Source organism: Paroedura picta, chromosome 10 (genome assembly GCF_049243985.1).
Source record: "Paroedura picta isolate Pp20150507F chromosome 10, Ppicta_v3.0, whole genome shotgun sequence".
In the NCBI taxonomy this organism is placed as follows: Eukaryota; Metazoa; Chordata; class Lepidosauria; order Squamata; family Gekkonidae; genus Paroedura; species Paroedura picta.
Window position 1 is genome coordinate 25,952,644 of NC_135378.1, and position 23,413 is coordinate 25,976,056.

The 23,413-nt window shown below is 41.6% G+C and overlaps 1 protein-coding gene across 7 annotated transcripts in view; it reads left to right on the forward strand.

Annotated features, from left to right (window-relative positions):
• The first annotated feature begins 2,687 nt into the window (after positions 1-2,687).
• The window catches only part of KLHL5 (kelch like family member 5), a 55,210-nt gene continuing 34,484 nt past the window's right edge, over positions 2,688-23,413 (forward strand). Inside the window, exons 1-4 of one of the 7 annotated variants that reach the window (XM_077301699.1) lie at positions 3,060-3,197; positions 4,141-4,233; positions 4,339-4,419; positions 6,599-6,731. Coding sequence is in view for 1 of the 7 variants with exons in the window: in XM_077301696.1 (XP_077157811.1) it covers positions 21,261-21,643 (383 nt within the window). In the remaining 6 variants the exon portion in view is untranslated. Of the gene's footprint in view, positions 2,890-3,040; positions 3,198-4,140; positions 4,234-4,338; positions 4,420-6,598; positions 6,732-8,541; positions 8,565-11,991; positions 12,130-21,245; positions 21,644-23,413 lie in introns of those variants that run through there. The other 6 variants (XM_077301700.1, XM_077301698.1, XM_077301697.1 and 3 more) reach the window with 6 other exon arrangements.

A 23,413-nucleotide genomic window follows, 5' to 3' on the forward strand; every position in this document is an offset into this window, starting at 1 on the left:
ATTAAATTTGAATCACTTGTCACTCAAGCTTCTCAGACTGGGTTAAAGAATTAACTATTTAGTGTCTATCACAGAAGCGTGATTATCTCTGTTTAATCTGGCTCAGTCTAATCTACCTCACAGGATTATGGACTGATACAGCTGGCTACCAACTTATTTTTTCATTCTTGTTTCCTAAAGTTACAGCATTGTGAGTTTAAGTGGATTGCAATTACTCCATAGGTTTCTATATCCAGTATTTGCTTACTGGAAGATATAATAAGGAATCTAGTCCATGACCTTAGTATATACCATCGTATTATTTACAAGTGAGAAATTGGAATAAATTGCCGTTATTTTTATACAATTTGTAATAATCTTACCTCCTATATTTAGTTGGAGGGAAATTAAGGCCTGCCATTCTAAAAAATACACTAAATTAAATATCTTGTTGGAAATGCTGACTTTACAATTACATTAAATAATGAATATTTAAATTTGACAGCCTGCATTGCCCTTAATTAACTCCAAAAGCTCTTTTTCCAAAGCAGTTCTTTGAAAACCAATTAAATATTGAACATACACTGTCAAAGTGAAGCAATGTTATTGAAGACAGGACCATAGAGAAATGTAGCATTTTACTTTGAGTGTAAGGCAAAAGCAGTATTAACTAATATAGCCCCAACTACTGTGTCTACTAACACGTTTGGTAACACGGAGTTATTAATTTGTTTCATTTAATTTCAGAACACAACATTGTTAATGCTTTGTTTAAAATTATGACCATTCAAAACAATCCAAAAATCAAAGTAGGATCCAATGTCCAGTAAGGTTCATATAGAGATGACAATTTAAAATACTTGGTATACTTAACAACTTATCAATTCCTTAGCACAGTATAAGTTCAGCAGCACATTAAAGACTTTTCTAGCATTAGCTTTTGTGTTTCAGGGCTCACTTCTTCAGATGGCACATGGGATTTAGAAGGGAGGGAGGTAAAGATATATCTGCTTCGAATTTCTGTTTTATGTGACACACCAGCACCATGAAGCATTGGATTTATATGGTGCAGTCAGCTCACTCACACAGATATAAGCTATGATTATATAGCAGATTTTAAGAGTCAGTCAGCCTGAAAACCCATAACAGTCAGTTCCTCAGATCCATGCTTCTGAACCATCTGTATCTGTGTTATAGGAACAGAAGGGAAGAGTAATAACCTGATGGGGGATCTTGTACATTCATTAGATCTATACCTAAAATCTATTTTTATATCACAAGAAAGTGCTGGATCTGTACTTTTTATAGTGAACATGGAGGAAATCTGTGATAACATGATGTAGTTGAAACATCTATAGTTCCACATTCTTGTTTCATAGCTATGCTATGAGATGAGATTCTGAACCTACGATTTTTTATGTTAAAGTTTGTGGGCATGGATTGGAATGGAGAAGAAAGACAAGGATGGCCATGGAAGGGTTGGGAAAATAGGAGTGAGACAGGTAAATGGAGAGGTGACACAAAATGGAGAAGGGAAGGAGAATCAGTGAAGGGGATGAAAGCGAAAGGAAGGGCAAGTGAAGGCAAAGGAAGGGAGAGAGGGAAGATTATATTAAGCAGAGAAGTGATAAGAGAACAGAAGTCGAGAGGAAGAGAAAAGGGAGAGGTGGTGCCATGGGGTTGCCAGCTCTGGGTTGGGAAATACCTGGAGATTTTGGGGGTGGAGCCTGAGGAGGGCAGGGCCTGTGGAAGAGAGGGATTTCAATGGGGTATAATGTCACAGAGTTCACCTTCTCCGGGTGAATTATCTCTGTTGTGTTTATAGTTCTGCAAGGTCCCAGCTTAAGGTCCAGGCAGGAATTAAGCAGAAAATGAAACTGACCAATGCACTGCCTGTGGATGTAATCAGTTTAAACCGAAACTGACCAATAGTGCACACTGGCGAGAAGATCCATTTTTTGCTACTGCATGTAAGTTGAAATTTTTCAGGGGGTTTCTCAGTTCAGTTTTGTAATACCATGCTGAAATCACAATAAAAAGCTGATTGAACTCCCAGGGGTCGTGGCTTTCGTCGAACCCACTGATTTAACAATCTCTGTCGCCTGCAGATCAGTAGGAATCCTAGGAGAAATCCATCAACCGGAATCGAATTAAGCCCCCTATGACAAACAGACAATGGTTAGATTGGAATCTAGTATAAGGTAACCAGATTTTAACATTGGTAAAGCGGGACACCATTGACCAGACGGGGTTCTTGATTAAAATTTGGTCTATATGGAGCAACAAAAATTTTCATAGAACGCATAAATAGTATTGTAATATATATATATTTTAAATTTCAACATAAGTACAATTTTCCAGGTACTCCCAGATGTCCCTCCAAAAGTGGGGCAATCTGGTAATCTAGTAGCATCTCAGAGACAAAGGGATATCTGACTTTGGGAAACTTATTCCCTAAAACCCTTGTTGGGTTCTAAAGTGCTACAGGACTCCAGTCTGTTCTTCTACAGATGACCTACAGATGAAGCAAAAAAGTAAAATAAAAATAGTTTTTAAAAAATAACGTATTTTAACGGGCGCCACACACCGTGAACACATCAACCGGGCCACCCCCCCATCTTGTAAATACCCGCCTCTTCATTTGCATAGCCACGCCCTTTGCCCGCCTCCGCATGCTATTCGAACGGTCTCTTCCTCAGAGCTCGCGGAAGTAAACGGCCCGTTTGTTTCTCTCCCCCGCCCCTTCCTATCCTCGCGACAGAGCGCGCGCGCCCGAGGGCGGTTAGCGGCGCCCGACGACGACATTGTCCGCCTCGGCGGCATCACATGGGTCCGATTGGAAGGAATTCTCCGCCACCTTCGTGCCAGCTGTGAAAAGGAGAGCGGAGGCGGAGGCAGAAACACAGCGAGGTAGCGATTGGTCGGCCGAGGCTGGGGGCGGGGCCGGGGAAGTTCTTTTCATCCCCAAGACGCCAGCAGCGTGGCATTGAGGCTGTGAGGCGGCCTGTCCCCGCCCCATTAGGCGTGGCTGGAGAAAAGGGGGCGTGGCCCGGGCTCCCGAGCAGGGGGGGCTGTTGTTGTGGCGCTTCCGCAGCAGTTGGGGGGCGGGGAGGGGCGTTTGGGGGCCGCCGTGCTTTGCTCTTCCGCGGCGGGACGGGAGCCTCCCTCCCTCCTTCCTTCCCTCCCTCTCCCCTCCCTCCCTCGGGGCCGTCCGTGAGGTGAGAAAAGGGGTCGGGGTCGGGGTGGGAGGCAGCGCCAGAGGCTCCTCTGCCTGGTTCACCGGCTCTGGCGCCCGTGGGCTCGCGTTGGGGAAGGGCGGAGGCTGGCAGGCATCTCTCGTGTCTGTGTGAGGCGCGAGGGAAGGCGTTGGCGTCTCCAGCAGGGTTTGCCTTGAGCCCAGGGCAGCGGTTTTGGGCCGGTGGGGGTGGGGAGAGGATGACCTGGCCATGAGTTCCTGACCATGCGCAAAGTGCCCTTTGGCTCATGCTTCGTGTGTCCACGGTAGCACTCTTGGGAAGGTTTTCAAAGAGCTGTGGGACTCATAAGGGCTGTGACATATCTTGGCTCGCACCGACGGTTGTGGCTGAAATCGAATTCAGTTTGCCTTTGGGATGCCATGGGCAGTTGCTCCAGGTTCCAGAGTGGGCGGTGGGATGTGGGCTGAAATTGATAAGGATTAAGTATCCCTTGCTTTAACCCCCTTAGACCTACTTGCAGTACGGAGAATGGACTTGCCGTGTGGGTAATGGGAGGTGTTTTGATTAAATTTCCATCGGTTTACTCTAACCCAGTCTTTTGGGTTAACAACAACAAGACTTCATAACAACAACAACAAAATTTTAGTTTAAAATCAAGTGGATTAAAGCTGACCTCTGCATAAAATGCCCTGACTCATCTAAAGAAACTGGGCTTTAGTACCAAAGGATGGGATGCAGTTGTGTTAGTTTTATGTCTCGTTCTAAGTGCGGATCCAGTGACAATTAACTTAGCTTTATAAGAGGTTGTAATTCTGTTTTCATAGTCCAAAGTCATTGCCCCCCCCCCGCAAAGCCTGCGCAACCAATCCTTCCACATGTCTGTAAGGAGGAGGACATGAAGGATGGTTGTCCTGTACCAGATTACTGCATGCATATTTATGTTCCAAATCCTTCTCTTTCCCAGGAAAATTAAGGTGAGGAATCTTGGCACAAATGCAGGCTTCCATGCCAAGAATTTTGAGACTTCAAACAGCTTGTTTTTTGTTCTGCATGGAAGGTATGGATGTGATTTAGAAGCTGATGCAGATCTTTTAACCTTGCAGAGATCTGTGTTTTTCAGATTCTAACCCACTTATATATTCTAAATATTTATCTTCACCAGGAAGTGCTGTAACCCTAGCTCTCTCTTATTCCGGCAAGTGATTCATCTGATCTGCGGAGGCTAATGCAAGGCAGCACTAAAGTAATTAAAAATTAATTACCACGGACTGTGGTTCACGACCTGTGCAAAGAGATTAGATGGGCTTCCTTCCCCTGCTGCTCTATATTATTCTGCCAAGTATGATAGATTCAGAGTGTGGATGGTAAGGAAAGTGTGTGTGTGTGTGTGTGTGTGCATAGCAGCTGTTATGATGGGCTGCCTTTTCCAGGAAATAGGCTGACTTATTGATTGGGGAGTGAAATATCCATCTGCATCAAAATTATATATAACTATATATATAACTATATATATAACATGCAGAGTCTTAATATATATAATTAAGACGTGTATACCCTGCCTTTCCTTGTGGTTCTCAAATAATTGTTAAAAATAATGCAGTCAAAACAAAAAATAAAAAAGTAAACCTAAACCTCTTCCCCCTCTCCTATTAAAAGATGCCTGCCATTCAAACTCCCTCAAAAGCCCTGCCTTGCAGTGCCTCCTGAAAATCTCCATGGAGGAGGGTTCCTCACCTCTTCCAGGAGGTCATTCACAGAGCCAGAGCCCTGATGGAAAAGTCTGGACTCTGGTTAGGATTGTCAGGTGCATCCTAGTCACCAATGGGGGATGGAAAGGGGAGGATTGCCAGATTCATGTTGGGAAAGTCCTGGAGGTTTGGGGTTAGAGCCTGGGGAGGATGGGGTACAGTGCCACAAAGTCCACCCTCAAAAGCATCCTTTTTCTCATAAGAGACGGATCTCTAGTTTGGAGATGAGCTGTCATTCTGGGGGATCCCCAGGTCTCACCTGGAGGCTGGCATCCCTAGCTCTGGTTGATATCAGACAGGCCAGTTTAAGTGGTGGGTTAGCCACCAAGTGTCTGCCTGATGGCCATAGTTTCAGGGACATTTGAAAGTAGATGATCCTTTAAATATAACTCTGCTGGTTACGTTTTTGATATACAGCTCTTAACTTCAGGGCCTTTCCATCCGTAATTCTCTCTAAAACAGAGAGAGGGAGAGACTGACTCATTTTTTGTACTGCTGCCAAACTTCTTTTTCTCTAGGTAGTACATTTTTCCAGTGTTCAAGTCCCAGGAGTGACAATGCAACCCTTGTGAGAAACTGAATTCTGAACTCTTCTGAAAACCAAAATCATAGGTGCACCTTTAGATTAACATTAGTTGTAGCTCCTGTCACTGTTTTCTGAAATATAATTTTGTTGAGATAGCATAGTTGTTTCATAACACTCATATATAATTACATAATTATATGTATATCAGTATATCAAAGTAGGAAAAAACCAAAATTTTTGTCTCAGAATAGTCATTGGTTGGACAAGCCCAGACGGCATACCGTGTCTTTTTTGTTTCAAATCTGGAGTGTATCTTTAAAGGAGAAGTGTGCTTAAAGCACTAGTATGCTTTTACTGTTGAAACTTCCAAGTTTGATGCCTCACACCCAGCACCACAGCCTTGTAGTTTATTTTAACTGGAATAGCAAATACACCTTAGTTTTGTACTCAGGATCATTCCTGCCTTGCTCATAAGTATGCACTGAGTGTAGTAAAAGCCTGCCCGTTAACCAACAGGATGCTTACAGCAAGGTGGTTAAGAGAGTAACTAAAATATCTTGAACAAATTTGATTATTCCCCTTAAAATCTGGATCAAATCTCTTTGGCTTTCTACTATTCCATTCAATACTAGATTTCTTCTGGAGTTGTATAATTGGTCAAACAACTGCCTTATGTTTCTGAGTACATTTTGATGTAAACGTCAATTCTTTGTGATGATGACCCACTAGCTTTTCCTTCTGCTGGTGCATTAATTGACATAAACATCAGGACAAAATGACTGGTACTTGAATGATCTTATAAAACACCATTTAACACCAGTCCTGTGGCAGGTGCGTTGTGGCGGCTCCCATTATAATTTCTCCGAATTCTAAAGGTACCCACTGTGGTTAGAGATACCTGATCTAATGTATAGCAACTTCTGAAATAACGGCTTCTGAAATACCCAGAATGCTGTGAGAAAATGAAATTTCACAAATACTGGCAAAAGTTTGCTATGTAATAGTAGTACAGGTACAATAATACGCTTCACACCTAAAATGTTTATTTTAGCCTTGTCTGCAGTGCCCCCACATTTACACCTCGGCCGTCTTATTTTCTTGCATTGCTTCTTCACATTCTTCAATCTTTTAATTTATTTTTCCTACAGGACCCATCTTATTGCCTGGAATGTCTCGAAAGAGAAGACTATGGAATGGAATACCGTCTAGCTGAGCCATATAAGTAACTTCCTTTTAAAAATCATGCAAGAGCTGGACTTCAGTTAATTCCTGTTCCAAAAGGTAAGCAATGTTGAACGCGGGTTGTGTTGTTCAGAGGTAATGGAAAATGCCATCCATGGCATACTTAGCAGGGTAAGCAGTTCCAGTAAATTAAGGGAGATGTGTACTAGATTATGAGGCATTTTTTCCAAAGCATGAGCAAATATCAACATCATGGACCTGCAGAATAAGACATGCGTTAACCGAGTAAAATAAAGTTTCTGCTATAATTTTTATGTCTGTTACAAATTGTTTTCAAAGCTGTGTTGTATGTTTTATAGGAGAATGCACCTATATTTTATGAGAGAATATTCCAGCACCAGACTTCTTTAGCTGATTCAGAAATGTGATATGAGAAAATACATTATTGAGAAAAGTGGTCATAGTAGCGGGGTGGTTAATATGTAGTAATTCTTATTTGAATGCTTCTTCAATAGAAGTTTTTAAAGAGATCTGTCTGCTTGTAATATTAGCAAGGTGATAGATTGTTGGAAGTAGAACCTGTTGTTCATGGGAAATGAAGTGGAACAATGATCTGAAGACATAGTAGATTTTATGAAAGTTCTTTATTTTGAAAGCAAAAGCCTTCTTCAGAAGAACCATTTAATAATTGCAGTAATAATTGTAATATTGCTCAGAATGGTCTTGCAAAATCCTGTGTTTGCTAACAAGGATATTTTTGGACATGCAAGTTCCTGTCTGTACGAAGGAGGAATACCTTTGCTGTAGGACTCATACAGAACAAGGGTCCTGGAATGCCAATGAAAAGCTAGTGTCATTGGTGCCAGAGTGAAGTATCTGGAATTGTTGAAATGGGTTAAGCGAAGTACAGAATCAGATCCAAATAAGCTTTGTTAACTTGTTAGCAGTGATTGCCCTTTTTGTAGCAACAACAATCCTGCTGTTGTTTGGAATGAGAGAGCAGCTGGATTTGGATTACAGAACTCTGCTTGCCTTGTGATTCTGTTTTCTGCTAATTGGTCTGTAACTTGTATAGGTCCATCTTGTGGAATTGGCACATTTGCTTCTTCTGTAGCTCTTGGCTTAAGGAAAGCCTTAATCTTCTTTTTTTTAAAAATCAGATTCTGGAGCAAAGGTTAAGTAACTTGGCCAAGACACTAATGAAATACCTGGAAGGACTTGGAGATCAACTAGACACCACTAAAAATCAGTTATTGGCTTGTTCTGGGTTTGTTTTTGTTTTTTTAGCATAACTGCTGAATAGTTTAATTGGTCTGGTGTTCAACATCTTGGAAGAATGTGGCTTTCCTCTAAATTTTTAAAGAGCATGCATGTATTTTGCCTTATGTTGGTTATGTCAGAGTGGTGAGACTTTGATTTTTCGACCAGGGAATTTAGGGGCAACTTTATTTATATTATGTTAAGTCTAGAAACAACAACCAGCAAACCAAATGTGAATCAACATTTGGGTTGCTAGTTGCAGTTTCTAGCTCTAATACACATGCACTTCACTTTTTGTTACATTTTTTCTCTCCTCCTGTGGCCTTTTCCTTATCTCCTTATTCCTCTGGATAACTTCCCAGTAGAAAAGAGCAAGAGTCCAGTAGCTTCTTAGTAACTTACAAAAGTTGTGTCTTCAGATATTTCCAACACTCTACCTGGATTCTGCTCTCCCTTTTCCTTTGTTAGGCTCCTGATTATGCTTCTTCAGTAGGCTCTTCTGACTAGCTTTCCCCTTCTAGGACCAGAACAGCTCAAAGAAAACAGAGAATCTTAATGACAGAATAGCCTGGTCAGGATGCTAGGATATGCTTCTGCCCTCCCCATTGATAGCAGTGAAGTAGTGGAGCCAGTCCCAGCCAGAGATCCTCACCTCTCACACTAAGTGGAAAGGTAGAGTATAAATATTTTAATATCTGTGAATGGACAACCATTTAGATGTAAATAAATACATCGCTAAGTACAACATCTCTCACCTTTTGTTGATAAAACTTCCATTTTTGTTGAAAGTAAAAACTGGCACTCAGTAAATGTTAGAAAGTAAGCTAGTGGATTTTCTACACACTATAGCTGGAAAAGCAGAACTTTGCAGAATTTTGTCCCCCAGAATTTGGAGAAAGCTTAAATGTGTACAGTGAACATCAAGCAATGTTTGCCATTTTAAATACATACATGTCCCCCACGTTGTATGTAAACCGACCTGAGCCATATGGAAGGGCGGTATAGAAATCAAATAAATAAATAAATACATACATTCTATTTCTGTATATGAAAAGGAAAGTTTATCCAATTTTGTTTTTTAATTTTTTAAAATGCAGATTTGAGTTGCTTGGTTCAAACATAATACCCAACTAACTGTTGGTTATGTGTTAACTTAGTCTAACTAGAGCAAACTGCAAGAGCTTACTATGGGGACGTCCTGGTGAGAACCTAAACTAGGGCTTTTTCCACAGTTATTTGCTGACACATTCTTGCTGCATTGACTTTTGGATGCCAACTCTGATTTTGCACCAGGCATTCTCCCTTTGTGGGTTTCTCTGGCGCTGTCCAGGATTCTGTTCACGGCTTGCATTTTATACTTCCACCGGGAGAGTAGGCACTCCTGCCTCGCCTCCCTTCCCTTTTTAAAAATATCTGAGCATGTGCAATGACATTATGTTATAACCCCCCAACACACACTTGTTCTCATGTCTTGCTTTATCACCAACCTCCGTCCCTTCTCCTCCTCCCATGGGGAAAAAAGGCCCAAGCACTCCCCTTTTCCATATGCTGTGTGGCTCATCCCCCCCCCCAAAAAAAAAAAAAAAACATTCTTGGGAACAATGCAAATTAAAAGCTCGGGGGAAATGGTGCCTGCTTGTACCTTTAAGTGTGCCACTTCAGATAAGCATCTTGTGTTATCAATTTCCTCCCTTCTCTTTCCCCCCATATAATGCATGTTGTTATTATTATTTAAAACCCAGTTATTAGGACACTCCTATGTTGTAAACAGGTATTTTTGTGTGTGTGTACTTGGGGAAAGCCCTGGGAGGCTGCTGGATGAAATTAACAAAGTTCATAGCCTCCCTGCCTGAAACTGATCATGGCTCTTTCCCTTCATGAAATAGATCAAGAGTGTTCTGTTGAACAGTGGTCCGCAACCTTCTTCAGTCTGTGGACCGGCGGCGGCGGGGAGGGCAATTGCCCGGCTGCGCATGCGCGGATGCAAACTCGCATGCGTGACACTCGGGAGTGCCGCCCATGCGCATTTGCGTCTGCGCATGGCGCAAACTTGCATGCACGGCCCTGCTTCCCTCTCTCCCCCCTCCCACAAAAAGAAAGCTTGCCAGGCTGCAAGCTAATCGGCCGCTTTTAGGGCCAATTTGCTTGCGGCCTGGGAAGTTTCTTACTGGGGGGGGCGGGGAGAGGGAGCTGCGGCCCGGTGCCGGGGCCTTCACGGCCCGGCACCGTGTTGCAGCCCGGTGGTTGGGGACCACCGCTGTTGAATGTTCAATCTTGTTGGACAGGGAGGTGGTGTGTGTGTTGTGTTTCTGGTACTTTGGAACTGCGTTTTAACGCAGTCCTGTTAAAAAATAAAGTGGGGAGTGGAGGAAAGTGGGAAGAGACACAGTGTTGGTTGGATCTCAAACATCATTTTGAGGTGGGAAACAGTGGAGGAAGCCAATGCGACTTTTGAACTTCTACTTTAGGTTACCACAAATTCCCTCCCAGAGGAGCGGGGGGGACTTGCATTTTCCCGGGATTTGCAAAACACTGCACCAAACAGTCATTTGGTGCTTCACCTGAATCAGGAAATTTTGGTGTAAAAGTAATGAAATTCTGCGGAACTTTATGGGTGCTGCCGCAAAGGTTTTACTTACTGCGGAAAGGCACTCGCAGCAGGGTAATCAGGAATTTGAATCAGGAATGTTATGCAGGGGAAGGAATTCCTACCTTCTTCTCTATACTGTTTTCAATAGCTGAAACTGCCTAGGGCCCTGCAGATAGGAAGTGTCATTTGAGCCAGCATGTCCTGGTTTCCCATAGAGGAAGTGATGCTCCCCACCCCCTACCCCAGTCCCAGGTTTATTCAGCTGCTGAAATCAGCACAAAGGAGCGGGCAGGAATCCTACTTCTCCTGTGCAGCAGCTCTGAACCAAATCAAATCCTGCTTCATGTTTACTTATGAGTTATCACTGGAAATTTGTCCCAGAAACAAGCTCATGTGATGATTAATGTTTTGTTATACTCTAAGTCATGATACTATATTGAAGGATAATTTTCTTGCAGGATGTAAATAGGAAAATGTAAATTGAAATTGGACTGATAATTGTTTTTCTGAAGTGTTTTTAAACACGTTTTCATTCTAAAAAAAAAAAAAAAATCTTGCTCCCCCCTCCAGTTTTCAATTTCCCAAAATGTTTATTTCTTTCTTTGCATCTTCATTTCTCATTCTAGAAGCTAGTGGTATGTCAGTGTTACATGGCAGGTACTGAAAACTTCATTTTTTAAAATGCAAGTTTACTGGTACCAAATCTGTTGGTTGTGTTCATAGATTCATAGAATCATAGAGTTGAAAGGAAACTCCAGGGTCATCTAGTCCAACCCCCTGCACAAGTGTTCTCAGTTTCAATTTTTAATGCAAACCTTCCTCAAATTTGTCTTGGAATGTCAATGCCAGTAATCGGGGAGAACTACGTTGCCTGCCAAATAACAATAGGCAAACTCATTAAGACTATCTTGTGGTTATTTATAATGTGTTCCAGAAGGTTGAGCTAATAAGAATTGGGATGCGAGTCAAAGTTTCTGAAACATTGTGCATGTGTACCTTTTTTTTACAGATGAGATTACAGTATTAAAGAATTTTAGACTATTACATTAAAAAAAACAATAACCCAAAACATTGTGATCTATCATAATTAATCCAGCTTTCAGAAGTTAATGGACTCTGAATATTTTTGTACAATGTTTATTTTTTGCTGTTCATGCATTGCTTTGATATCATCTTAGCCTCAGACAGAAATGCTTTTCAGGTTAATAAATTATAATAATTAATAATTAATAATTTTAATGAAGTCTGGTGGCTTCTAGCCCAGTCTTATGCAATATTTGCTAAGTTGTACTATGTCTCGTTAGACTTATTTCCAAGTATTTCTGTACCTTAGATCTGTACCAGTCTTGTTATGTTCATTTGCATGCTTGGGTCTAGGATTAGAATACTGAGAGCTGTGTTGATATGATGTCACAAAGTATGATGTCACATTGGTGTTGCTGGGACACTTAAGACGAGTTCATGTGTTAAGAGTCCATGGGTGTGTGTAGGGATTCTCTTGGGCTTGCCCATATCTGGTATTCTGTTATTGGAGGCTTTCCAAAGCATAATGCTCTTTCAGAAACATGATAAGATTCCTCTCTTTGGGTCTGTATTCTAGTGTCTTTGGAGATTAATTCTAACCAGGTTGGCAGAAAAGAGGATAAGGTAAGACCAGTGTTACCATTTTAAGAAAGTGAGAGAAAGATGCAGTTACAGTCAGTCAGGGTTGAAGGTTTTCATTTGTCTCAAATACCTGAACAAAATTACCTGTACTCTTTTTCTCACTAAGGGGACCAGCCCTTAATTTTAAAGTATTTATTTACCAAAGGTGTGACTGCTCATATAAATAAGGAAATCTGCGCGACACTGCTTTGAATAAGACTTTTTTTTTACTGGAGTATGATATCTGCAATGTATTGTGCTTGAACTGTGAACAGTTATGTGTCTATATTCTCACTGTCTCTTCATGATCATTGGGGGTGGGCTTGATTCTTTTCTGATTGCTGTTTATGCGCATGAGTGACCTGTCTAGTAGGTAGCCCTAGATGATCTAGGGTGCCAACCAGACTGGCTGCCTCACATCAGGAGGTGCCCCAACCCCCAGGGGAGCAGGGCTGGAGAGTCTACTCCCTCTTTCCCTTCCTCTGGGATGGGCCTGAGCTAGACCTCTTCCTGGCACCGTGCCTTCCTGGTTCTGACTGTGGGGGGTGGTAAGAAGATAAAACACCATCTTCCTGCTTTTGGGGGGGGGCAGCAGCTTTGAACATCCTAGTTTAGGGTGGCCAAAGTCCTTGGGCTATGCCTTCTTAAAGAGTTAAAGTGTTAAAGAGCCAAATGGTTACAAATACACATTTGTACAGCTAAAATATGAACTATGACATATTTTCCCCTTTTATTCTTGTTTGAAATCCCCAGCTCTTGTTTTGTTTGGTTTTTCAAGTAAGGTTCTATTTCCTTTCATTATGGAGCAATAGAGGGAAAGGCATATGTCCTCAACAAAACTAGATAGATACTTTAAAAAAGAAAGGTAGCTATTCAGAAGAGATGAGGAGTGTGTGTATTGTTATAGCATTGGGGTGATCCGTCAACTGATTTTAAAACAAAAAGCTTTTCAGTAGCTGGGGAAATGGTGGCTAGGGATGGTTGAGACAAGGAAAATGATGGTAACGTGGACGCAACTGCAGAATTGCTCACCTTCCCATCCACAAACATGTTTTCACTACCATCTTTCTGAAAAGGTTACTGCGAAGTAAGGTGAAAACACAGAAAATAGGGGACATCATTGTGTTGATACTTTTTTAAAAAATTATCTGATATGAATACTAAAGTGGAGCAAAAACTCCGTTGAAGCTACCTTAATTTTTTTTCACCCAGCTAAAGCCATATCTGTATAAGCTGTAGTAGGAAAAAGCTGCTATTGTTGTCCATAGCCTGGGGTTTCATCTTGATAAAGGTAAATTATTCCTCTGAAGATTGTCTGGTGTAACATGTGCAATTTTGTACAGCAAGATATGGAAGTAAACAAGATTAAAGTAGCTGAACAATACAGGAGTAAGGTATAAGAAGAGAGCTGTTTCAAATGATTTTTGGGGTGGTAAATGCATGAGTAGTTTTTCATTTGCATTTCAATTATTGGGGTAGATAAGTTTAGTGCCATTTGCATAAGTGCAATTCTGAGGATTGCTGCTTTCACATTCCAAGTGAATCATGCATGCCCCTGTAACTGCATTGTTACATCTGAACAGACATATGCTTTGGTCCTTTTTCGACATGGCAACAATGATGTGGAAACCACTTTCTCTGGCTTTGTCCCGGCACTGCTGCCATTATTGAACATTTCACTCTGTGTGGGCAGGGCTGGTGACAAAGGTCCTTTTTTGCTCATTATCACCCCCAGTCCTAGACCTATGCCACTTGTGTAGGAAGGGTCCTCTTGGCTAATCTTGTTCATGTGGTCCTAAACCTTTAGCTGTAGCAGCACTTTGGGATGAAGCCATATAAAATGCTGCTACAACAACAAAGAGTATGTTTATTTATTTATATATTATATATCATATATCATATCAGAAGATGTGTTCCACATCAGCAAGATGCCCCTTGGCATTGGCTGTATTATTTATCATTTGTGTAGACAGAAGGATCAACGTCCAAAGGGAAAAGAGAAGAGGCAGACACAGAACTCCAAGATACACTTCTATTGTCTCTAAGGTGGTCAAATGCCCATGGGGAGAAATGTCCTGGAACTGCCGAACTTCTGGTGCCACAAGGAAACATAGCCTCAACAAAGTGGAATGCTGCTCTTGAGGGAAGAGTGAATGGTCACTCTCTGTGATCACTAGGCCTCTGTGTGGACCTCACCTTGCGCCTAATGTCCAATCGATTTCTTCTTCTCCTCCTCTTTATAACCCACAGAGATGTTGAAAGAAATCAGAGAATTTGCCCATCACCAAGCAATTTTTAAAATGTTTTTTGAGGAAGGTCCAGATTGTAATTTAGAAAAATTCTAATCCAGAATATCTTGCTTTGCACACAGACTTGCAACTTGTAGGGATAATCAACTGGATGCAAGAGGTAGCATGAGTAGGTGCAGTGTCCCAGGCCCACGTGTTGACTAAGACCCAATGCTTCTGATCTAAAACTTGCTTGACATTGGATCCAGCTAGGTTTGACACAGGAATGTTTCAGTATATTTAAAGGACTGTAAAATTTTACACATCCTCACTGTGTTCTCAGCCATAACGTGTTGACCATGTGACTTGCATACTTTGAGCATGTTGGTTCCTGATCTGAAGTTATTAGCATCTTTAAGTATCTTCTACCCCAGAGAGCCAATGGGATAGAGTATTAGACTAGAGCTGGGGGGAATCTGGATTTAGATTACCTCTTGGCTATGGAACTTTCTTGGCAACTTTGGGACAGTCACTCACTTTTATCTTAGCTTACCTCACAGGGTCACACCACCCTGACCCTGTGAGTTTTATCACTAGATTCTGAACCTTTTCTACAATTCAGAAGTAAGTCTGTTTGGAGGCAAACCCTTTTTTTCCAGCCTGATTATAATTCAGGAGCTGCATATGTAAAGAAATGATGATTAATTACATTGTAAGTTATTCTGCTGTCTTATCTCTCGCAACAGCATGCTCTGAGCAAAAGTAGAGCACTCAGTTGGCAGCTCTAATTTAATCAATTTAGCCTGCTGCCTTTAGAAGCCCAATGCAACATGGGAAATCCCTGCTTTCAGTCCATGTAAAATTAATGTCAATAAAACCAATATTCTGTTTCAAGAATTCCACTTATTTTGAGACAAATATAAGGGAATAAACCTTCCAAAAGGAAAACAAATTCTACTTACGTCTGGTTGAAACACATTGGGGTTGCTGAATCTTGGTTGCTGAATTATCTATTCTAATAATCTCGAGTGCGGTTACATGGTCTAAAACTTTGTAAACGACAGGGTTGTTATAGTAAGCTCAGAAGATATAAATAATGTTTTCGTGCTCTTACCTTTGCATGAGAGTGTCTGTGCTTGCAAAATAAGAGTGGTAAATGTGTACTGTATCATCATGAGGATTGAGTCAGTACAGACCGAGAAGAAAAGCAGGAGCCAACTGCGAACCTGTTGACGCGAGGGTTATTGGACCCCCTGTTCAGCTGCAGCTTTGGTGATGTGATGAAGAAGCTCCATAGGACCTGGATGCCTTTCTGCCCAAGATGAGCTGGTGTACAGTTGATGTGGTGTACAGTTCCCGTTTGGGTTTGAGACAAAGTGTCTAAACGTCATTGTGATTGATGATTCAAGTGGAAGGAGATACCCATTATTCTGCTTTACCTGTAAAAAGGTCAAATGTTCATGCTTATTCGAGCAGTCAGGACTCTAGAAGCTGGGCAGTTGCTGAGAGACCATCAAGGGGTGTTAAAGACACCATTGTTCTTACATGCATACAACATTTCTGAAAGCTGGATGTATTGCAAGACAGCCCTTGGCATCCTCCCAGGCTCTGTACTTTCCCAAGTGCTGCAAATTAGTCTTTTCATTTCATGCCCTTTAGCTCATGCCCTCCATAATGGACTCCGGGGAATGGTAGAGTACAGGAAGGCCTGGAGGATCATTGTCCATGGGGTCGCGATGGGTCGGACACGACTTCGCACCTAACAACAACCTCATGCCCTTACTATTGTTGCATTATGCAGTTGTTGTTGGAAGGGCTATTACTCAGGCTGTGTCTCTGGCTGATTTTCCACCCATTTTTCTTTCCTTCTTTATGACTTGTTTATAAGATTTGTGACGTCAAAAGAATGGGAACACAAGGGCCATCAAGGCAGCTAACAACTTAAAACATACATTTTAAAGCCATTATAATCAACCCTATTAAAGCAATTTAAAAACAGAGTTAAAATATAAAACATTAAATAAACAAAACGTTGGTTAGGACGGGATTATTGAAGGAATTCTGGATACCACAACATTCTCATTCTCTGGTAGAAGACAACAACAGAGGGAGACAAATGCATTCCAGAGCTTTGGTGCCGGGGCTAAGAAGGCCCTCTCCCGGGTTGCTGCCCACCTAATCTCAAAATGGGGGCACCTGAAGCAGGGCCTATTTATTTGATTTGTAGACTGTCCCTTTCTGCAAGCAGGCTTAGGGTGGTTAACAACATATAAAATCCAATTCATGTATGTAGTTAAAACCAATAAAGTTGAGATGTCAAAATAGAGCTTTGAAGGTCAAGACCAGCACCTTGAACTATGTCCAGAAACAAATTGGGAGCTAGTGCAGATGGGCCAAGACTAACTTGGTGTGTTCCCTAAGACCCACTCAAGTCCATATTCTGGTTGCAGTATTTGTACTTATTGAAGTGGCCTAATACTTCTCAAGAGTAGCCCTACATAGAATGCATTGCAGTAATCTAATCTAGATTGTAATCATGGCGTGCAACACAGTGGGTCGGGTCTTTTCTGCCCAAGAAAGGCAGCAGCCAGCTACTAACCAGTCAAAGCTGGCAAAAGGCACTCCTGCCCACAGTTGTTACCTACTTATCAAACAGTAGGCCTGAGTCCACACAACCTCATCCAAAACAACTGACATCTTAAATCCCAGGTCAGACTTTCTACTCATCAGTAGCAATTCTGTCTTGTTAGGATTAAACTTCAGTTAGGATTAAACCCTGCATCTAATCTAAAACTGTCTCAGGGTCTGGGTAAGAGTTTCTGTAGGCTTGGGAATCAGCTGAAAATGCAAGGTGGAATTAACTGTCATCTTTATGTTGGTAACAGCCCAGATCTCTAGAGTTTTACATAGATGTTAAAGAACATTGGGGACAAGATGGAACCTTGCATGACCCCACAGATCAAATGCCAGGGGGCTGAGCAGCAATCCCCCAGCACCATCTTCTAAAAACTACCCATCAGTAAGGACTGGAACCCCCTTTCCCAGGTAGTTGACCCTAAAGGATACCTTGATCAAAATCCCAGATGAAGCAACTTTGGACCCCCAAAAAGTATAGTAACAATTTATTGTAAATTCTCTAACCATCTCCTGCTCTCTAGTTTTAAGTAAGCAAGTGTGGTGTGTAAACGGCAATAAAGAATGGGAAAGACAACCAAGCCCTTGATAATGGAATAAAAGATCAGTGTTTCTGTGTTAGTGTCAAATGTTTAAAATCAAATATCATACTCAGGTAAAAATTTCATTTCATTCAGCTGAAATGTTTGCAAACTTGTCAGTTACTTTCTATGTATTATGATTTCCAAGATGTATAACACAGCTGCGCAAATTAGTCTACGAAAGCTGCTGTCCTAGTCAAAAAGCTAAAAGCCTATCTACCCACAATTCATTGTGGCATATAGTAATGAAGAGGAAAGGAAGAAATCATTCTCTTCCAGTTTATGTATTTATTATTTATAATTTATAATAAAAATTATTTATAATTCTGTGCAACCTCTTCAGAATCCTGCTCAGGCAGCTTACAAATAATACAATGTAACAGGAGAAAAACAAACCCTTTTTATTTTTAAAAGTTTCCTATCTTGACCTCAGGAAGGGGCCACAGAATGTTAGGAGCCCCAGAACTTAGGCAGTATAGGATAGTGGGGGGGGGGGTGCACACCCATATAGCTGATTGCTGTGCCCCCGAACTTCTGGGCATCAGGGAATGTGGGGAATTATTGGTGACTTCATCCAGCAGGGACTTTAGGATAGCAACTAGGGCAGCTGGCAGCAGAGTGTTAGGGGATACCCAGCATGGATGTCTGGGCCAGATGCTCTGTTTTTAAAATGCTCTCTTCTTACAGGCAGTTCTTACTATAGGCAAGTGGCAACTTACAAGACTTGTTAGTATTAATTTTATAAATTGAGGCATATAACTATAAATACTAAGCAGGTCTGGGTTGAAACTGTTAAGAGTTTAGATATGCAAGAGGACCAATTTCTGCACCTGACTGCTTAAAGAATAAAATAGTTTTATTAAGAAGAGAAACAAGTTCGTAAAGAAAGAGGAGAGGGAGGGAGTCCTAGCTAACTGTTCTGCTCTGCTTCCATTCAGTCTGTCCTGGAGGTAAGGAGGGAGGAAGAGTGCTCAAAAGAGAAGGAAGTCTCCAACTGAGCCAATCAAGAGATTACATATTTGAAAAATATCTGTAAGTTCCTGACCTATGCTAACTACACATCTCTGATGCCTCATGCAGGACATTCCCCATTTTCTGTTCAATCATACACACTACAGATCTTGCATATGCCAAGAAAAACAAGCTGGGGAGAGGCTTCACTTCTGATTGTGTATATATATGTTAGTGTGTGTGTGTGTCAGAAGTGTTGTCAGATTGTAGTCCATTTATGGCAGCCCTAGAAATGGACTTTCAGAGTAGGTGAGAAGCAGAGATGGTTTGCCATTTCCTTCCGCTGCAGAGTCTTCCTTTGTGGTCTCCCATCCAAATACCAACCCTTCTTAGCGTTTAAGGTCTGATGATACCTGGCTATACCATGCTGTCTTCCCTCCCTCCCATTGTATATGCATACATGTGTCCATTGTCACATCTGATCAACCAGATTTAGTGAGTTTCTGAAGCTGTACAGAAAGAACCACAAGAGGGGAAGGAGGCTCAAACTGAGCAGTAGCTCTACTCTGAAAGCTCCTTCCCCCTTCTGAAAAATACGGCCTGGCACTGTCCACACTAGGAGGCTACTTGGGAGTTTCTTAAATGAGTGCCATAAAACCAAAATTAAATCTAAGGACCTCAAAACACTGATATCAGGGATGCTTTTGCTGTCTATTATCATTCTTAAACAATGCATATAAACATTATTTGATATAGAGAAGGTAAACATAGAAACTAGCCTACCATTTAGCTTGCTCCATTCTGAAATTTTGTTGTCTTTTAAAAACCATGGTGTTGGGTTGGTGTGCCCCTTTTTTGTAAAGGAAAGAGTTAATAGGATAAATAACAGATCGTGAGATGCCGCTTAGGAGTTGTATTCTTTGTCATTAATGATTTAGTAAGGGGGGGGGAAGTGTACTCAGAGTAGAAGGTACTCTGATAAATCTCACTACATATGGTAACTTCATTCAGCCCTTATTCTAACCAATCCCCCAGAAGGGGAATGGTAGATTGAAATGATTCAGGTTCAAACTTTATTACAGTCGTTCAGACCAAGTTATATTAAGTTAATATATAAAAGACCAGAGGAATATGCTCATTTAATATAACGGTAAAGGTATCCCCTGTGCAAGCACCAGGTCATGTCTGACCCTTGGGGTGATGCCCTCCAGTGTTTTCATGGCAGACTCAATACGGGGTGGTTTGCCAGTGCCTTCCCCAGTCATTACCGTTTTACCCCCCAGCAAGCTGGGTACTCATTTTACCGACCTCGGAAGGATGGAAGGCTGAGTCAACCTTGAGCCGGCTGCTGGGATTGAACTCCCAGCCTCATGGGCAGAGCTTTCAGGCTGCATGTCTGCTGCCTTACCACTGCTCCACAAGAGGTTCTTTCATTTAATATAATACAATTTAAAATAGGTCATAAAATGGAACTTAAAATTATGCTACTTTAGAGCATCGGATTTTTATGGCGGCAGCACAAAACTTAGCCAGCTGAGTTGTCACCTGGGGGGACTCATCACTTAGCAGCATCTTTGCTCAATCTACATCATGATGTTCTGGCAATTTTTAAAGGAGTGTTTCAATCAAGTTGCTACGAATGTCCACATAAGCAGGACAGTGGAACAATGTATGCTCTCTTGTATCAATTTTGCCATTCCCAAAAAAACATTGTCTCAGTGTAAGGGGAATGCTCTTATAGCGACCCTCTACAAGAGCTGAAGGCAAGACGGAGCATCTTGCAAGGGTAAATGCCCTTTGTTTACTTATTACCAGCTGAGACAGAAGATGCATTTCACTTGTGTAGCAAGTTTGGTGCAGTGGTTAGGAGCTATGGCCTGTAATCTGGAGAACTGGGTTTGATTCCCCACTCCTCCACATGTTGGTGACCATGGGCCATTCACCCTTCTTTCAGAGCTCTCTCAGCCTCATCTACCCCACAGGGGTTTGCTGTAGGGAGAGGAAGAGAAGGCAATTGTAAGCTGTAAGGTCTTGAGAGGAGACGGATGGAGTCTCAGCATTCCGTGATTAGGGATACATCTATCCATCATTTTCCAATTTTGACATATATATTTCCTTCACTGTTTCCCGTCAGAATTAAACCCAAACTAATGATAACTATATAAAACTAAGCTTGCTGTTCCTGTTTGATCCTTGAATTGGTTAAACATCTCCATTATGCTATATGCTAATTTATTGCTCGCCTAGATGTATGGGCTGTTAAATTTCCATTTCACTGTATCCGAAGAAGCGCGCGTGCCCACGAAAGCTTATTCCTCGAATAAAACTTTATTGGTCTTAAAAACGCCACTGGACTCAAAAGTTCGCTCCTCTAATAAATGCTGTAAGTGCCGTTTGAACTTTAATGGTAAGAGGGTAAAGAGGAAAGTGGGAAAGAATGGATTGGCTGCTTTGATGTAGCTCGTTAGTATTCTTTCTGAGAGAAGTGACAATTTAGCCGCTTCTCTTTTGCTGCTGCTGTTGCTTCTTCGTCTTCTTTTTTTTTTCTTTGAGCTATCCCTGCTGATAGGGTAGAGCGTTTCCTACCCGCATTTGAATGTGATAATCTTTCCTCCCCAAACTCAGCTGGCCGTAAACAGGCAGACCATGTGTTCCTCTTGTGCTGGTTGGATGCACAAATCTTCTTTATGTGCGCTGCTGCTTGCCTGGTTGCCTAGGCGATAACTTGCTCTCGCTGAAGATGTCTGGCTCTCGGAAGGAGTTCGACGTGAAGCAGATTTTAAAAATCAGATGGAGGTGGTTCAGTCACCAGCAGCCGGCTCCCAGTCCTAGCGCTGATGGCCAGCCAGGAGACTTCTGGGACACACGGCACGATGCCACTTCTGGTGGGCTAAAGTTTCTGGATCCAGGGAACTTACCCCTGCCTTTGGCATCAATTGGCTTCCAAAGGTCCAGCCAACAGGGTTTCCAGAATTCTCCTTCTTGGCCAATGGCATCCAGTTCCGAAGTGCCTACATGTGAGTTCACCACCGAGGATTGCGGAGGTGCGCATTGGCTCGATAGACCAGAAGCTGATGATGGAGCAAGTGAAGAGGAAAATGTATCTGACAGCAGTTCCTGCAGGTTGTTACTTTTCTATTGTAAAAAACTGGTTATGACTTTTGGGGAGGGGGTAACAGATATAAAATACATCTTCCATTGCTATGCTGTCAAAATAACTGCCAAACTGTTAGCCACAGATACATATGTGCAGCTTTTAAATGTAGCTTTTACCTGTCTTTCTAACCTATATCAAAATTATTTGTAAAGGAGATGAAACGGCAGTTGCTACAGAAAGCAAATGCATTTCCTAAGCTCTGGGGAGAAAAGGTAATAGAACTAGAACACTCAGCTCTTATATGTATGTTCTGTAGGTGTGCTGTGTATTTGAGTGTATTAACTTGGGCCATTTTTATGGGTATGTTGTTTTGGACGTGAAGCCGAACAGGAGCCAAATTAAGATTTGTTTGAACCCATATAACTGAAATGAGGTTGAACATCATAATGTATCATGTGTGTGCCCGCTGCAGCCTTTGTCATGCAGCCCAAATCACATTTTGCTCTAACATAAGGATAACTATGTATTTTAGGCATTTCATTTTTTGAATGTGCAGCAGTAGGATTTCATTGCAGAAGACGTTTTAGAGGGAGGTCAGGTTTCCTTTTGACATTCTTTATTTCGTTCCAGGATGCACTCTTCCTTTCAAATATATTTGATTTGTCCTCCCTGGTTCTTTAAAATCTAGGTAACAAATGGGCTTCCTCTCAATTGCTCTGTGCTCGTACGCACTTTGCAATGTTGAGTGTTACTGTTATTTAATAACATCAGTTAGCTCTAATTCTTTTTGTATCTAGACTTTGCTGTGTAAGAAGAGGTGTGTTGGGAGGGGCACTTGACTCTTGACTCTTCTCACTTGGTTTTCTTTTCATTGTCGGAGAGGGAAGTATGTTTCAAATCAAAAAGCTTTCTGTCAAAGAACATTTTAAAAAAATACATGTAATGGCACACTCAGTGGGGTAAATAATTCATGAAGGTGTCAAGAATAAATCTCTATCTCAGGGTGCATGGATGGCAGTGAATGTTATTGTATACAGCAACATCTGTTCAGTGTTTGTACAGAGAATGCACCGTCACCATACAACTTATTCTGAAGGTATCAAATTAATTCTGTGGAGATCCCCCCCCCCCCCCGTAATAGAAGTGTTCATCTGGAGTGCTAAATACTGAAAATTCTGATTTCCTGGGGAGCAGTATTAAAAGTGATCTGGGGTTTGCAATCAAAAGAACTGGCTATACTAACCAAGTGAAAAAACTGGCTAGATCCAGCTTTCCTTTCCATGTGCAGGTATGCATTCAGGTATATTACATTGAGACCCCATGTGCTTCCATACAGGGTATCCAGTCCTGTGAATCTCCTGACTTTTGGATTTGAGATAGCCAGGGCACGCAAGTCTGTCTGTCTCCTTTTCTTCCCTTAGGCATATCCTTTTGCTTTCAGTGAAAAGGGAATTTGGGATTTAGAGGCTTCTTGTAAACAAGCATAGCTTGCTTCACTGTAAATCTGTTCTCTACGAAAATCAAATCTCTTCACTGTAAATCTTTGCTCTATCAAAATCTCCTGACTTTTGGATTTGCGATAACCGGGACATGCAAATCTTGCTGGCTCCTTTCTTCCCTTAGCTCTGCCCTTTTGATTTCAGTTAAAAGAGAATTTGAGATTTAGAGGCTTCTTATAAAGAAGGATAGTTTGCTACACTGGAAATCTGTTCTGACGTTGAAGGCTATTGAAACCCTGTGAGAATAGAGGGGAAGTAACCTTTTAAAATGTCAATATAACAAAGTTATCTGAGCCT